The 17,737-nt window shown below is 38.9% G+C and overlaps 1 protein-coding gene across 1 annotated transcript in view; it reads left to right on the top strand.

Moving 5' to 3' along the window:
* The window catches only part of CUNHXorf66 (chromosome unknown CXorf66 homolog), a 30,749-nt gene extending 17,418 nt beyond the window's left edge, over positions 1-13,331 (top strand). Inside the window, exons 3-5 of the mRNA XM_046435352.2 lie at positions 9,908-10,064; positions 11,547-11,748; positions 11,804-13,331. Coding sequence (XP_046291308.1) covers positions 9,928-10,064; positions 11,547-11,748; positions 11,804-12,502 — 1,038 coding nt within the window. The 5' untranslated portion in view covers positions 9,908-9,927 and the 3' untranslated portion in view covers positions 12,503-13,331. The remainder of the gene's footprint in view (positions 1-9,907; positions 10,065-11,546; positions 11,749-11,803) is intronic.
* The last annotated feature ends 4,406 nt before the right edge of the window (positions 13,332-17,737 follow it).

Here is a 17,737-nt window from a genome sequence, read left to right as displayed (position 1 = left end):
GATTGAACTCACAGGCACTTGACCACTGAGCCACATCCCCAGCCCTATTTTGTATTTTATTTAGAGACAGGGTCTCACTGAGTTGCTTAGTGTCTTGTCATTGCTGAGACACCTCACCATTGCTGAGATTGGCTTTGAACTCGCCATCCTCCTGTCTCACCCTCCCAAGCCACTGGGATTACAGGTGTGTGCCACCACACCTGCCCAGCAAGCAGGCTGTCATTTTTGATATGGGACTCAGGTTTTTCTCCTGTGTCCTTCCCACTTCTCCTCTGCAAGAGAATATATCTGACCAATTGTTAAGGTCCTTTCAAATGTAATTTTGGATCATTGTCACCTTGGTTTTTGTGTTCTTTGCCCACACGAGGGCAGGATAGGCAAACAATTGTGAAACCGATAATGGCGTGTCAAGAGTTCCTTTTGAGGATGGTCAAGACCTTCTAGAAAGCGACCCTATTAATAATTCCATTAATGTCTATTACTGAATAAATTGAGACTGGTCAGACAGTTCAGATCAAACTTGCTTCTCACCAGTTAATAGGATAGCTCCCAGAGCACATTAATAGACATATAGCAAAACATAATTTCTAGTACTACAGATACTTCCTACAGGTTCTTACAGACTGTTCATTGAGATCTTATGTATACATGTATATGTGTTTGTGAACACACTTGAAGGCACATATGTGTACACATATTGTGAGCATGTACAAGTAAGAACATACATTCATTTGCACTGCCAACAACTAACTAGTATGTCCCCAGCCATACCTCTGAAACAGAGGAATGGAAAACTGTCAATTGCCTCCTTGCCAGCATTGCCCAAGCTTGAAAAAAGGAGGTATGCTGGTAATGGCCGGTAGGGGACCTTTGAAATTCTAGTAAATCTTGGTCTCGGCCTCAATCTACCTCAGCAGTATGCCCTGTGCTACATAGGTGTGGCTGAGGACACACCAATTTGCAAGTCAAGATCGAAAAGGACACAAACTCAATTCTAACCAGTGAAACAAAAGAAGGAATATATTGATACATACAATGAAACCTCCCAAAAGGCAGAGGGTGCATACAGCATTAGGAACAATGGACTTTGTGGCTCTTCTCAAAAAATTTTTCTTCTTTCTTTTTCTTTGTTTCTTTCTTTTTTTTTTTAAATGGGGATTAACCCAGAGGCACTTTATCACTGGGCTACATCCCCATCCTTTTTTATTTTTTATTTTGAGATATGGTCTTACTAAGTTACTTAGGACCTTGCTAAACTGTTGATGCTGGCCTTGAACTTGCAATCCTCCTGTCTCAGGCTCCCAAGCTGCTGGGATTACAGGCATACACCACTGCATCTACCTCCGTCTTTCATCTTTAGGTCTTTCTTTATGCCATTTTTTCTCTCCCCTTAACTTACTCCTGTTTATAGGGGCATTCCACAGGCAACTTTGGAGTCACATCCTCCCTAGGTTTAATGACACTGGTGGTAAGAGCACTTTTTAGCCCATATGGTTGAAAATCTTGGGGGAAGACCTCCAATTGGCCTGTCTCACTTCTCATGCCCAACTATGACCAATCACTATGACTCTGATCCACATATCCACACAGGAAGAAGGGATGCTGTGATTGCTAGCTCTTTTCAGAACTACTTTATTCTTTATTCTACTTTCTGTCTCTAAAATTTGACCACTCTTGTTACCCAATATAAATGGAATCAGATGTGTCTTATTTTTTATCATGCCTTCAAGGTTCAATAATATTGTACTATGTATTGGAATTCCATTTCTTTTTAAGGCTGAATAATGTTCCAATCACCCACTGATGGACATTTGGGTTTTCCCACCTTTTGGCTATTTGAATACTGGTGCTAGGAACATCAGAGTACAGATAGTTGTGTGATTTTTTTTAATACTGAAAAATAAGGCTAACAGAATGATCCTATTTGTGTATAATATGAACCTGTGTTCATCATGTATGATTATCTTCAGAATAAGAATAGAGTGGGACAGGAAAGGAAAGGAGTCCATAACTTCTTTTTCTGTATATGTTTATATATTTTTTATTTTTAATAATGAGAATAGATTAATATATTTATTACGCAAATTTAAAAATGCAATTAAAAATAAACTTAAAATCAGCATACTATAGTAATGCAGCCACATCAATTTTTATAGCAGCTGAATTCACAATAGCTAAACTGGAAGCAACCTAGATGCTCCTCAATAGATGAGTGGATAGATAAACTGTGATATATATACACAAAGGAATATTACTCAGCATTACAAGAGAATAAAATTATGGCATTTGCAGGTAAATGGATGGAGTTAGAGAATATTATGCTAAGTGAAGTAAGCCAATCTCAAAAAACCAAAGGCTGAATGTTCTTTCTGATAAGTGGATGCTGATCCATAACAGGGAGGGGGGATGCATGGGGAAAATGGAGGAACTTTGATTGGGCAAAGGAGAGGGAAGGTGGGGAGGGTGCATGGCAGCAGGAAAGATGGTGGAATGAGATGGACATTATTACCTTAGGTACATGTATGATTGCACATATGGTGTGACTCTACATTATGTACAACCAGAGAAATAAAAAGTTGTGCTGAAATTGTGTACAATAATCAAAATGCATTCTGATGTCATATACACCAAATTAAATAAATTAATTAATTCTTAAAAATGCAATTAAAAATAAAGATAAAGATTTCACACACGTTAGCAGATTGTGGGTAACAAATATTTAAAGCAATTTTCAAGAGGTCAGAATAACTCAAGGGATAAAGTAATCAGAATTACCTCTGCATGATTTAAAATTTTCATAAGGTGCATATATTATTTTTTTTAATTAAAAATACCTACTGGGAAAAGAAAAACTCTAAGGCTGAAGATGGATTGAACTGTCCATTGAGCACCAGAGGAGGGCAGTAGAGAGTCACAAGGCTGTAATGCCCGAAAAATTATTCCTCTGGCCTGAAAGAAGGCAAGGGTTCAAATTCACTGTGTCCTAGTTCTGGGAAGAGCTTGGATATAACTGGTTCCCTGACAACAATAAAAACAATAACAACAAATCTAAAACAAGAAATTGAATTTCAAAATGCATATAATATGCACAACTTCAATTAGAATTTTATCCCACAATTTCAAAGAAAAATGATTTCTAACATGCCAGTTATGTGAACTTGCAAATAAAACCATATAAATCTGTAAAAGAAAAAAGTAAATGATTTCTGATTCCACTGTGAATATGAAATTAATGTCAAATTAATATGGAAACTATTTCTGAAATATTGGCTTTAAGATATTTGTTTCATCTGTCCATCACTGGGGGAAAAAAACTGATTTTAAAAAGAGTTGACAGATACATTCTTTCACTTTAAAGGTGCTGCTCAAATTTTAAAAGCCACTTATTCCAAAAGCAAAATAACATTTTCTGATCTTTATACAGTTAAAAGGTATTTGAGGAACAGGATTATTTAGAGCTTCAGGGTAAAAGTGGGTTGTATTTTCCAATGAATATTTAATTTTGTTCTATTCCAATGGTCCCAGATGCATAATTTCAAAGACTGAAACCCCTATAGAACATGTTCTTTCATCTCTTCTATTCGTTTTAGGGTTGAGGAAATAGACTTAAAGAAAGACCTTTTTTATAACCTGGCCCCTGCTTACCCACTCTGGCCTCATTTCTAGCTACTCATCCCCTCCCTTACCTTTGGACATTCTTCATCTTAGCCACGTGGAAATGAAGTCCCTTCAACCATGCTCTGCACATATTGACTTCTTTGTCTTCAATCCAATGCCTTTTCCCTACTTTCTAGATTCAAGGAAGTCCTATTCATATGAAAAAAACAAATAAAAATTCCCACCTCAGCTCAAGGATCATCCCCTCAGAGCTGACATTCTGAATAGATGCTCCCGTGGCCTGGTGCTGTACCCTGTGACACCCCAGCTTCATGAGACCACATATACACAGTGCCTAGTGATTGGTTAGGTACATACCTCTCTCCCCCCATTAGATTTCAAACTCCTTGAAGGTAAATTCTGTCTATTTGAATGTTTACCACCTAGCACAAATAGACACTCAATTTAGTCACAATAGACACTCAATACTTTCTGTGGAATGAATGAATCATCCTTGCTACCTCTTGACCTCACACCATATAACCTACTCATCATTAACTTTTGTTCATTTGACTTTCAAAATATTTCTCAAAGTAGAGTTGGGGATGTGGTTCAGTGGTAAAGCACTTTCCAGGCATGCATGAAGTTCTAGGTTCCCTCCCCAGCACCACAAAAAAAAAGTCAAAGTAGTTCATTTTTCTCCATCTGTACCACTACCACCCTGCTTCAAGCCATTGTCTTTTCTCACTTGGAGCTCTCTAACAGCTTTCTAATTGTCTTGCTACTTTCTTTCACTCCTGTATGTCTCTCCAATCTATTCCTGATACCATGGTTAGAGTGGGTTTTCTCAGATACCCATCATATCATGTCATTCCCTAGATAACAGCTCTTCAGTAATTTCCATTTATTCTTAAAGTCCAACAATTTTTTTTGAGGAGGGGTACAGGGATTGAACTCAGGGGCACTCGACCACTGAGCCACATCCCCATCCCTGTTTTGTATTTTATTTAGAGACAGAGTCTCACTAAGTTGCTTGGTGCCTCACTAAGTTGCTTAGGCCTCACTCAGTTGCTTAGGGCCTCACAAAGTTGCTGAGGTTGGCTTTGAACTCACAATCCTCCTGCCTCAGCCTCCAAAGCTGCTGGGATTACAAACCTGTGCCACCACACTGGGCTAGGTCCAACATTCTTAACTTGGCCTACAAGGCCTCAATGGTACATAGGAAACCTTCATAAAATATTTCTGAATGGCATATAGGTAATTCAGGTTGATACAACACAAAAGTGAAAGAGCCAGTCCATTTGAGGGGATACAGTGTGCTTTTCTTATCAGCACATATCTGTACATACCTCTTCAGGAAAAAATGTCTTACATTAGGCTGCCCTTGTTCATATGTGATTCAGAAACTAGGGCAGGGAGAGATAGGCTAAACAAAAAGAGACTGGAGCATGTGCTCAAGCAAAAGATTTCGTGGTTGCTCTACTTTAGGGGCCTAGGCTTCAGAGCTCTGAGATGAGTCAGCTCCTTGAACAGTATGTACTGGTCCATTAGTTAAATACTGACACTATCATTCTCAGGAAAACCTCTTCAGCAAGTCGAATGCCCTGTTATGTAGCAGCCCTGATTAACATCTACTTCCCAAGTAGTATTCATTAGGATGATTAATTTTTTAACTTAATGAACACATCAACTATCACAGAAATAGCTTTATCATTAAAGGGAACATTTTTATCATTAGCCAGAGAAAGGCAAAATTCCCAACCACCTCACATCTGATTTTTTTTTGTCTTTCCATTCTCAAAGGCATCTATTTCAAACCTTCCCCATTGTCCTCAAAACTCTGCCCTACCTCATTTAAAAAAATTATTTCTACTCTTAATTCATTAAGAAAATAGCAGCCATATGACAGAAATTCTTCAAATGCCTCCCCACAATCCCCTCCTGTCTACTCTAGCCCCATCTTGACTGGATCTATGCCAAACTCCAATCTATTGATCTACATTTCTATATACCTTGAACAGTGATATTCTGACTATGGCCCTCTTTCCTAACCTCTGTGGAGCTAGCCCCTTACTTATCCCCACTCTTTCTTGTGGTTTCAACATCTAATATCTTCCCCCATATTCTTTCCCATAGTTTTTTTTTTCTTTTCTTTTTTCTTTTTAGTATCAGGGATTGAACTCAGGGGCACTCAACCACTGAGCCCCATCCCCAGCCCTATTTTATATTTTATTTAGAGACAGGGTCTCACTCAGTTGCTTAACACCTTGCTTTTGCTAAGGCTGGTTTTGAACTCATGATCCTCCTGCATCAGCCTCCTGAGCTTCTGGGATTACATGCATGCACCACTGTACCCAGCCCACAGGTTTTTGTTGTTATTGTTGTTGTTATTTTTGTTTTTGTTTTGGTACTGGGGATTGAACCCAGGAGTGCTTTACCACTGAGCTACATTCCCAGCTCTTTTTTTTTAATTTTTACATAGGATCTCACTAACTTGTGGAGTGTCTTGCTAAATTGCTGAAGCTGGTCTCGAATTTGTGACCCTCCTGCTTCAGCCTCTCAAATTGCTGGGTTTACTGGAGTGAGCAACTGCACCCAGCTCCCATCCCTTTTTATTTTTATTTTGAGACAAGGTCTTGCTAAGCTTCTCAGTCTAGTCTTGAACTTGCCATCCTCCTGCTTCAGCCTCCAGAGTACCTGGGATTATAGATGTACACCACTCTACCAAGCTCCCATGTATTTTTAACTGAGCTGGTTTTTTCCATTTTACAAAATGTCCTCCTTGGGTTCTTATAGTGAACTGAATGTTCATGTTCCTCCAAAATTCACATGTTGAAATCCTAATCCCCAAAGTGATGAGATTAGGAGGCAGGCTTTTGGGAGGTGATTAGGTCAGGAGGGAACTCTTATGACTGGGATTACTTGTATAGGACTTATTGTATGGGCTCTAAATCTTTGTCTTCCATAATAAAAATGCTATCAATAAATTAAAATATCAAGAAATAAGGCTGGGAGCTGGGTGTAGTGGTATATACCTGTAATCCCAGGGACTCAGGAAGCAGAGATGAGAGGATTGCAAGTTCAACGCCAGACTCAGCAACTCAGTCTCAAAATAAAAATAAAAAGGGGCTGGGGATGTAGCTCAGTGGTAGAGCACCCCAGGGTTCAGTCCATAGTACCACCAAAATAATAATAATAAATAAATAAATAAATAGATAAATAAATAAATAAATAAATAAATTTTGGAGTGTAACAATTTAAAACAAAATCCCTATTACTATAAGTAGAAAGCACACAGTACTATGTCAGCTTAGGCTTTTGGCCTTCTTTTGCTCTAATAGGAAAACTGAACAAAATAAGAATTGAAATGTAGTAAAAGCTATAATTCAGATTACAGATAGGAATTCATGTTGAATGCTTTTCCTTAAGAGTGTTTTATTGTTTAAGCCACATTAAATAAATTTATAGTCTACTTATGAAATGACACAAAGTTGTTTCAAATCTGCTGTTAAGAGAAAGAAAGACAGGCCTTAGTCCATTCACAATGGTCTCATCTTCTTCAAACCTCTTCCAGTCTCCACCCATTATCAGTTCTAAAGCTGCTTCCATGTTTTTATGTATTTGTGATAATAATACCTCACTTCTTGGTCATAATTTCTGTCTTATTTCAGGCTTCTATAACAAATTATCATAGATTGGGTGACATATAAAACAACAGAAATCTATCTCTCACAATTTGGAAACTGAAAGATCAAGATAAGGGTGCCACTATGGTTGGGTTCTGACAAAAGTCCTCTTCTGGATGCAGATTGCTGGCTTATCCTTATGTCCTCATCCTGTGAAAAGGAGGAGCTAGTTTTCTGGTCTCTTTTTATAAGGGCACTAATCACACTCATGAGGGCTCCACTTTCATGACACAATTGTCTCTCAAAGAGTCCACCTCCTACTACTGTCACATTGGGATTAGATTGCAACATGAATTTTTGGAAGGCAGAAATATTTAGTCCATAGAAGGCTATAAAGTGCTTCCTGAAATAGTGCTTCAGTTTCTAGAACTAGCCCATTTCCACCCACCTTCTCAACAATAATGCTTCAGTTTTCTTGTTTTTAATTATTAAAAAAAATTAGTTGTCAGTGGACTTTTAATTATACGTGGTGCAAAAAATCAAACCCAGTGCCTCACACATACTAGGCAAGTGCTCTACCACTGAGCTACACCTTCAGCCCCTTGTTTTGTGCTGCAGTCTGTCTGGGCACAAAATAACAGAGCTACCACACAGCCTTGTAGATTCCAACAGCAACTCTTTATTCCCGAACTCTCACTGGCACTCTACACGCACGTTCTGGGAAAATACACTCCCTCCACCGGGCTCTGCGTGTCAATTCTCTCAGAACCCGCGAGAACTCAACGGGAACTCCAAAGGGGGGGGGGGCTGAGGCAGCAGGATATGCCCTATTCCCAGCAGGATCCACCCTAAACCTGGAGCCACCCTATTCCCAGTAGGATCCACCCTAAACCAGGAGCCACCCTAATCTCTGAGCAGGGTCACCTTTCAACCCAAAATGCCATGTGTCATTCCTACTTGGCTATGGCTCTCAGCAGTTTTGAATTTGATAGAGTATTTGACATGAAGGCAAATAAGTGATTAAAAGTCATTTGATAAAATTTGTCTACAGAAACTAATGTTTCCCCATAGCGAAATGATGTCAGATGATGATGCAAAATGATAGTGATGTCATAAACCCTAGAACAGGGTGAACCACATAAAATACCATAGTAACCTTGGCAGAAGAAACATTTGAGCAGAGCCCTGGACATGAATTTTTTAATTTATGTCCTATTTTTATCCATTTGGACAATTAATTGTTTAAATACAAGCGAAAGTGATGGATCTTCTACCATAGGTATGTGCCTAACCTTAAAATTCATAAATTATGATCTATTATATTATTCATTTAAACACTTAATTACAAAAGCTAGCCACATTTAGGAAATCTGCTGTTACTTTGATGTTACTATTAGTAGGTCTTCAATAATTTATAGCACAACAGTTGATATTTTTATTTATTTATTTTTAATATTTTATTTTTTTTAGTTTTTAGGTGGACACAATATCTTTATTTTTTTTATTTTTATGTGGCGTTGACGATCGAACCCAGCGCCCCACACATGCCAGGCGAGCATGCTACTGCTTGAGCCACATCCCAGCCAGATATTTTTATTTCTGTATGTAAAATCCAAGCAAACTATAAGCACAAAGAGTACAGATTTACCGGGCATGGTGACTCACACCTGTAATCCCAGAGGCTCAGGAGACTGAGTCACGAGGATCACAAGTTCAAAGCCAGCCTCAGCAACAGCAAGGCCCTAAGCAACTAAGTGAGACCCTGTCTCTAAATAAAATACAAAATAGGATGGGGATGTGGGTCAGTGGTTGAGTACCCTGAGTTCAATCCCTAGTACCAAAAAAAAAAAAAAAAGAATACAGATTTCTGATCCCTCTTCATTCCCCTTTCTCAGTCAATGCCCCAACCACACTAGATAATACTATGTGGATGACTCTGGCATAAGAGTTTAAAAAAAAAAAAAAAAGTAGGGTTTTTTTTTGTTTTGTTTTTGTTTTTTGTTTTTTTAGACAGGTCTCATTATATTGCCCTGAGTGTTGTCAAGTTGCTGGGCTCAAGTGATCCTTGTGTCCCCTCCCCTTTCCCAACACACATATTTATACACATTAACACTCAAAGGCATGCACACCCTCAAAAACCTAAGTACTATAATGAGCAAGCCACAGTACAGGGGTAACCCAGGTAATTGTATGGATTAGCTAGACATGCCTCTCAGATTTGACTTCTAGACTGTGGCTGAGGCAGTCAGGAATGGTGGTACATGCCTGTAATCCCAGCAGCTCGGGAGGCTGAGGCAGGAGGATCACAAGTTAAAAGTCAACCTTAGCAACTTAGCGAGGCCCAGAGCAACTTAGTGAGACCCTGTCTCTAAATAAAATATAAAAAGGGCTGGGGATGTGGTTCAGTAGTTAAGTGTCTCTGAGTTCAGTTTCTGGTGTGTGTGTGTGTGTGGGTGTGTGTGTGTGTGTATTATATGTGTATATATGTGTGTATATTATATACACACATATATACTGTAGTTGGAGATGTATTCCAGCCAATAAAGTTACAGTGGAACCTTTATTAGTTTTTAAAACATCATTGATGAAGAGATTTGATCTTGACCTATAGTACCAAGCCACTGTTAAAGTGGAAGGAAACTTGGTTATCTAACACATTCTCTGATGATACCATGTCTTTGCAGGAGCTAAGCAACTTGAATCAATGGAATCAAAAATTGACAATTTTAGGAGACATCTACTCATCATTATAATTGGTGTTATGATCATAGCCTTCGTCTTTACCTGTTTTTGTTTTCTGTATTATAACTGCATGAATGAAGATGCCCATGAAGCTGGAATGTAAGTTTGATGCATTTATTTATTTATTTATTTATTTAACAGTGCTTGGGATGGAATCCAGGGCCTTGCACATGCTAGGCAAGTGCTCTACAACTGAGCTACACCCAAGTGTAGTTTTATATCTTTAAATTAAGAATGCAAATACATATATATATATATACATATAACAGAGATTTCGTTGTTGTCCAGGTTACTTAATATTACCTCTAGATCTCTAAAGAACTACCAACTTCTTGTTGGTGGGATACTTTCACTTAAATTATATCAGCTCTTAAATATTCTCAAATACATTATTAATCTTGGCCAAAGCTGTCTCCCACTCAGGGTTCAACTGAACCCCCAGGCTATTACTTTCATTATAAATTAAGAAGAAGAAAAGAGAACATGAGAATCTGAGTAAAATCAGAGAGGGAAAATCAAGAGAGAGAGAGGCAGGGAGTTGGATCTCTGTTTTCCAAAGGCAATTAAACATTTGGATGCTCTATCATTTTAAGATTTAATAGCATAAAATATTACTCAAAATTGTTACTCTCATGACCTCAGTCCCTGCCTTTCATATAGGAGGGTTAGGCTGGCCATGATATACTAGTTCCCTATAAATTTCCTAGTCTGAGGACTGGTGACTAAAATGTGGTCCTGGTACTCTAGTTCCTTAATTATAGAGGATATTATGAATATAAACATGTATAGATAACTGGATGTTGTGAATATGATAGGAAAAAAAATGACTTTGGTTTAAGGAACTGTTTTTCTTATGTTATCAGTTTGTGACTTTTTTCTTCTGGGGGTGGGTATTGAGGAGTGAACCCAGGGCCTTGTGCATACTAGGGAAGGGCTATACCACTGAGCCACATCCACAGCTAACTTTCATTTTTTCTGTTTTTGGTACTAGGGATTGAATCCAGGGATGCTCTGCCACTGAATTACTTCCTCAGCCCTTTTTATTTTTCATTTTGAGATAGGGTCTCACTAAGTTGATGAGCCTGGCCTCAAACTTGCAATCCTCCTGTCTCAGCCTCCAAACAACTGGGATTACAAGTGTGCACCACCATGCTTGACTAGTTTGTGACATTTTAAATAAAACATTTAGTTTCTGGAATAAGGAATTTCTATCCCTCTTAATAGTAGATTTGAAACAACTTTGTGTCATTCCACATATAAACTATAAGATTATCTAATGTGGTTGAAACAGTAAAATAAATAAAATGTATTTATTTCATGGTGCTGGGGATTGAACTCAGGGCCCTGTGCATATAAACAGTAAAGTGTTCTTCAGGAAAAGCATTCAACATGAATTCCTATCCATAACCTGAATTATACTTTTTAACCACACTCTTTGTTCAATTCTTACTTTGTTCAATTTTTTCTACTAGAGAGAAAAAATCCAAAGTGTAAGTTGACATAGTTCTTTGTTTTCTGATAGTAGTGGTAGGATTTTTTGTTTGTTTGAAATTGTTATACTCTAAAATTTCTACATTTCAGGGACAAGGACGAATGTATTGAAGACAAGTCAGCTTGGCCATCCAGAACATCATTCAGTGAATCCAGGACAGAAAATTTGTGCAGTCTAGAAAAACATTCCATGTTATCCAGTATAGAAAAGTTATCTGGGCCCTCAAGTCCAGAAAAGTCATCCATACCGTCCAGTGCAGAAAAGTTAGTCAGATCTTCGGAGGCAAAAAAAGTTATGTAGACCACACAGTAAGCAAAAGTTAATCAGGTCATCAACTCATGAAAAGTCATTCTTACCATTCTGTGTAGGACTGTTATTCAGACAATCCAGTCGGAGTCGACAAAAGTCACGTAAGCCAGCAAGTCCCCAAAGATATCTCAGGTCATCTCACTTGGAAAAGTCATGTAAGACATATAGCCTAGAAAAGTCATATAAGCTAGCCCATGCCCACAAGATAGTCAGCCGAGTCAGCACTTCCTATCCAGATAAGCCAGTCAGGCTGCCTTGGCCAGCTAGTCTACAGTCTTCAGCCAGACCAGTCAAGTCACACTTTCTGTCTCATCCACAAAACCAAATCTTGTTATCCAAGCCATTAAGGCTAAGAAAATCAGTCAAGGCACCCAGACATCGTCATCTTAAAAGGTCAATAAGTATAGGCAAGACAGTCTTGGTAGCCAAGCCTCTATTAGCCAAGACTTGTCAATGTTACAGGGAAAAATGCCTTGTTTGCAAAGCTACTTCTGAGACTTTGGTCCATATTTCTGAGTCAAAGAAGGAAAATGCTGGAAATCTTTTCAGTTCAAGTAATATGAAGAGTTTTACCAGGTCCTTTCAGAAGGTAGATTCCAAGGATGATGTATACGGTGATAATGTGACAGACAGTGATATAATGACTTACGACAGTGATGACAGTGAGAGGGAGATAATCATTATTTGCAACATAAGGAGCAATCATATTGTCCCTTATGGCACTTCAAAAATATAAGGGCTCAGTAAAAATAAAATCCAACCATGAAGGAGCAAACTTATAGCACCTATTTTATGCTTACCATCACTTTTCTACTAATAGAAAATCCACTTGTGATCACTGTTAATATCGTACCTATCCATCCTGAAGGCAATTTGTTTGAAAAGCAGAAATTAAATGCTTGACATACGTAACAATTATTATTGTGTTTATCTGCCGCAGTCTGGCTGGGCACAATCAGGAGCCACTTGTCAAAAGAAACTAACTTTATTTTTAGAACCACACACGCCAAACAAAACAGCCTCTCAGGAAAAACCCTCAGAGCCTCAACTGCCACCACCGGCTTTCCACAAGCCTCTCTCTCCCTCACAAGCTTCTCTCCACCTCCCACAATCCTCCTGCTCTTGAGGCCGATTGGCTGGGTCACGTGGGCGGAGCCAAAAAAGTCCCCCAATGAGCAGCTCCGTGGTCTGAAAGGGCAGGGAAACAGCCCAATGAGCATCACCGCAGAGGAGCCAATCAGCTAGATGTTGCTGGGGCCGCTGTGAGCCAATCATCAGCCGGCAGCTGGAAGTTTGCTGGCAGCTGGAAGTTTGCTGGGGCCCCTTCGGCTGTGGCTCTCAACATTTATCATTGTATTTTTGAGGCATGAGGCACTTCAGATGTTGTCACTTGAATGGAAATCATAAATACATGTGCACACCCAAACCTAGAAATGAATTAAAAGATGGAATCTTCCTTCCCTTGGATTAGCTCTCAATTGAAATCTCAATCTAATGAAATTCATTTATTTGTTTGTCTATTCTTGTGATGCTGGGGATCAAACCCAGGACCTCACACATACTAGGGAAGCACTCTACCATTGAGCTACACCCTCAACCCCTGAAGTTTATTTTTAAATTCTTTTGTGGTGCTAGAGATTGAACCCAGGGCTTTGCACAAGATAGGCAAATATTCTACCACTGAGCTACACCCCCAGTTCTCTTTTGAAATATTTATTTACAATCTTCATATTTTAATATTCTCTTTTTCTGTAGTGCTCTGTGCTGAGTTGGAAATAGCTCTGTACTATGGACTGAATGTTTATGTTCCCCCCAAATTCATGTGGTTGAAATGTAATCCCATATCTGATGGTATTAGGAGATGGGGCCCTTGGGAGGTAATTAGATCACGAAGGTAGGAGCCCTATTGAATGGGATTACTGCTGAATAATTCACCATTTCTACTATGTGAGATACAGCAAAAGGATTCCATCTATCAACAATACAGCCAGCCCTCACCAGACCCTTAATTAATTGGTGCCTTAATCTTGGACTTCCCAGACTCCAGAAGTGTGAGAAATAGAGTTTTGTTGTTTATAAGCCATTCCATTTGTGGTATTTGTTATGCAGCCTGAGTGGACTAAGACACTCTGCATATTTGGTACTGGCTATGTTGGGAAAATTTCTGATGATTATTTCTAACACCACTGCCTCCATAGACTGCTACCTAAAGTGAGGGTTCAGCCTGCAGCATCTATATCTGAAGCTCCATATTAGTCTAAGTGTTTTAATCTTAGATACTCTCAACAACTCTGCTCATTCTTTTTGTTACCCTTCAAAATGGTTAAAGAGTTGCCCTTGTGTGTGTGCATTCTCAAAAGGTCACAGTTGGAGGTCCACTCATTTACCCATTTTTCCTATGTGGTACCTCCCCACTCTAAATCAGCAGGAAAGAGAGATAAGTGGAAAACCTTGGAGTCATATAGTTTAACTTCCCCATTAATGAAACATTATACTTCTTCCAAGGGCATAGTTGAGAAAAGCAGGCAAAGTCATGCATGCATTCCCAGTCTATGTTCTAGCTGTGTATACTTTGCTCCATATAACATCTAACAAATGTAAGTTAAATGTCAGTAGCTAACATATACTAAATGTATCATTTATCTTTTTTTAGTCTCTTCTTTTAATTTTTTTAAATTTTAATTTGTTATATATAACAGAAGAATGCATCACAATTCATATTACACATATAGAACACAATTTTTCATATCTCTAGTTGTACACAAAGTAGAGTCACACCATTCATGTCTTCATACATGTACTTACAGTAATGATGTCCATCTCATTCCATCATCTTTCCTACCCCCGTGCCCCCTCCCTTCTCCTCCCTCTCCTTTTCTCCTTTACTGTATCTAGAGTTCATCTAATCCTCCCATGCCCCCCACCATCACATTATGAATCAGCAGTCTTTAATCAGAGAAAACATTCAGCATTTGATGTTTTGGGATTGGCTAACTTCACTTAGCATTATATTCTCTAACTCTATCCATTTACCTGCAAATGTCATGATTCTATTCTCTTTTAATGCATTCTGCTGTCATGTATTTAAAAAATAAAAGCAATTAAAAATATACACAATAGAATATTAAATTATTCTCTTTATGACTCAGAGGTCCTGAAGTTACCCTGAAGTTTGCAGATTCACCAAAAGGACTCACAGAACTCAATACCAGGCTATATTTATGGATAAGTTTTATTAGAACAAAAGTATATAAATCAAGAGTATCAGGAAAAAAGATTTGTATCAGGAGGAAACCAGAAGTTGGGCACAGGTTTTTGATCATTTCCCCATCTGGGGCCACACAGGACATGCTTTCTCTTTAGCAGTAAACTATGTGGACGTGTGCAGAATGTCTCTTCCCAGAGAAAACTGTTCAAGTTTTTGGGTCTGAGGCTTTTATTGAAAGCCAGTCAGACACATAGAGACATCATGCTATATGACAGTTATAACAATTGAAACTTAGAATCCCAATGATGAAACCAGAAACACATCAAGTATGCTAATATATGTGCAAAACAATTCTGAGAGACTGAAATGGCATGGTCCATTGCTCCAGGTATACAAGATATAATCATCAACCAGGAACATAAGAATATTCTGAGGGCGACATTCCCAGGGGTTGGCCAAAGGTCAATCATGCTTCTTGATTTCCTTGAAGACATGCAAGGACTGAACAACAAGATCAACTTAACAAACACTGTCTTCACACTCCATACGTGCTATTTAAAAAAAAAAAACTCAACAGTGTCCCATTACATGGGGTATCATATATGCAAACTCTGACATATATCAAGAGCTCATCTAGTGCTGTGCACGATGACACATGCCTGTAATCTCAGTGGCTGGGGAGATTGAAGCAGGAGGATCATGAGTTCAAAGCCAACCTCAGCAATGATGAGGGACTAAGCAACTCAGTGAGACCTGTCTCTAAATAAAATACAAAATAGGGCTGGGATGTGGCTCCTCCGTGGTTGACTGCCCTTGAGTTCAATCCCTGGTGGTGATGGGGAGATCACATGTAGTAATTGATTGAACTGAGATTTGAATCTATGGTGGTTTTATGCTCACTTATGCTATACTGCCTTCTCACTACCAGCTATTAGCATGGTGATTATTTACAGATCACCCAATCCACTCCTATGATTAAAACCCCTACCTGAGTATAAATTAGTCTGAGCCATTCTCCCACTCTGCTGGGGGTATATAAAGATGTCTTATGCTCATTCATATCCTACCTCTCCATGGCTTCTGTCTTTTTATAGATAGTTCCCCCAGGTGTGTGCCTACAAGGTAATCATAACATTTATAGATGGCACAATGTTGTTGCTTATGCATAAAAGTATTGATAGTACATTCATTTAGAAAAAAAAAAAGCATTGTGGTCCAGGCATGGCAGTACACAGCTGTAATCCAGCTACTCAGAAGGTTCAGGCAGGAGGATGACAAACATGAGACCAGCCTAGGCAACTTAATGAGACCTTGTCTCAAAAAATAAATTGTTAGGTCAGGAGGCTTCCCTTTCGGTCCCCTTTCATGGTGGCTGTGGGTGGGGACTTTCCACCTAGCTGAGGAGACCCGAAATGGCCAATCAGAAGCAGACATGGCAAGGGACCCCCCCCACCACTGCCCCATCCCAACCCCCGAATCCCCCAACCCCCTCAGCCCCCCCACCCCCACCCCCACCCACAGAAGCAATTACCCTGTCAATTCAATAGCCCTGACCAAACTGGGACAAACATGATCCCCCTAAACTCAGCTCAGCCAACCTGCTGTCCGTAGCTGCAATTTATTTTTAATTTTTTTTCTTTTTTCATATTCTCTTTCTTGATTCTTATTTTTTTATTTTTATTTTTTTATTAGTTACTCATGACAATACAATGATCTTGACATATCACATTTGACTCAAATGGGGTATAATTTCTCATTTTTCCAAGTGTACAGGTTGCAGAATCACTAGGCCCTCCTACCTCCAGCTTCCCTTATTAGCATTGTTCTTGCCTTTTCCGCCTACAACTTCCCGGGCCCTTACCCTTTCACGGGACCAGTGAACCTCACTGGAAGTGCCCCCCAATAAACCTCCTTTTGGTACCTCATTCTTGTTCCATGATCTCATGCACCCCTTTCTGCTTTACATAAATAAATAAAAATAAAAAGGGCTGGAGATGCAGCTCTGTGGCAGAGCACTTGCATAGCATGTGCAAGCTCCTGGGTTCAACTTCCCCACATCCCCCCATATAAAAAGCATCGTGGGAGCTGTAGACTTGAATTTCTTACTGGTATTAGCTATTTTAAAAATACAAACTGAAAAGGAATAAATTACAAATTATTTTGAATTAGAAAAGCCTGATCTTTTAAAAATACACAAATAGAAGCAAAAGTTATAATGAAATTTTAAATTATCATGAAATAATTTAAAATATATGCAAAAGTAGGGCAAGTAACATACTGAACTACCATATAATTGTTACTCAGATTAAACAATTATCATGACATAGCCAATCTTTTTTCAATTAGACTTTATCTATTATCCATTTGTATCTCTAAAAGATAACTTTTAAAAATGTACAAACACAAAACCATTATTCCATCTAGAAAATAATAATACCTTATGTTTTAATGAGCTTTTGTATCACTGTGACTAAAAGACTTGACAGGAAGAAAAGCTTATTTTGGTTCATGGTCTCTTTAGTCTTTGACCAGCTGATTCCATAGCTTTGGGCCCAAGGTAAGGCAGAACATCATGGCAGAAGGGCATGGCTGCAGAAAGCAGCCCTGACATGGTAATCAGAAGCAGAAAGAGCCCACTCACCAGGGACAAAATATTACCCCAAAGGCATGTTCACAGTGACCTACCTCCACCAGCAAATCCTACCTGCCTACAGTTACTGCCCAATTAATCTGTATCAATGGATTAATCCATTGATTGGGTCA

The sequence above is a fragment of the Marmota monax genome, unplaced genomic scaffold (assembly GCF_021218885.2).
Source record: "Marmota monax isolate L192 unplaced genomic scaffold, Marmota_monax_Labrador192_F-V1.1 WCK01_AAM20220418_F8-fsc00261, whole genome shotgun sequence".
Lineage (NCBI taxonomy): Eukaryota > Metazoa > Chordata > Mammalia > Rodentia > Sciuridae > Marmota > Marmota monax.
The sequence above is the reverse complement of the archived record's forward strand: the minus strand, read 5'-3'. Positions and strand labels throughout refer to the sequence as shown.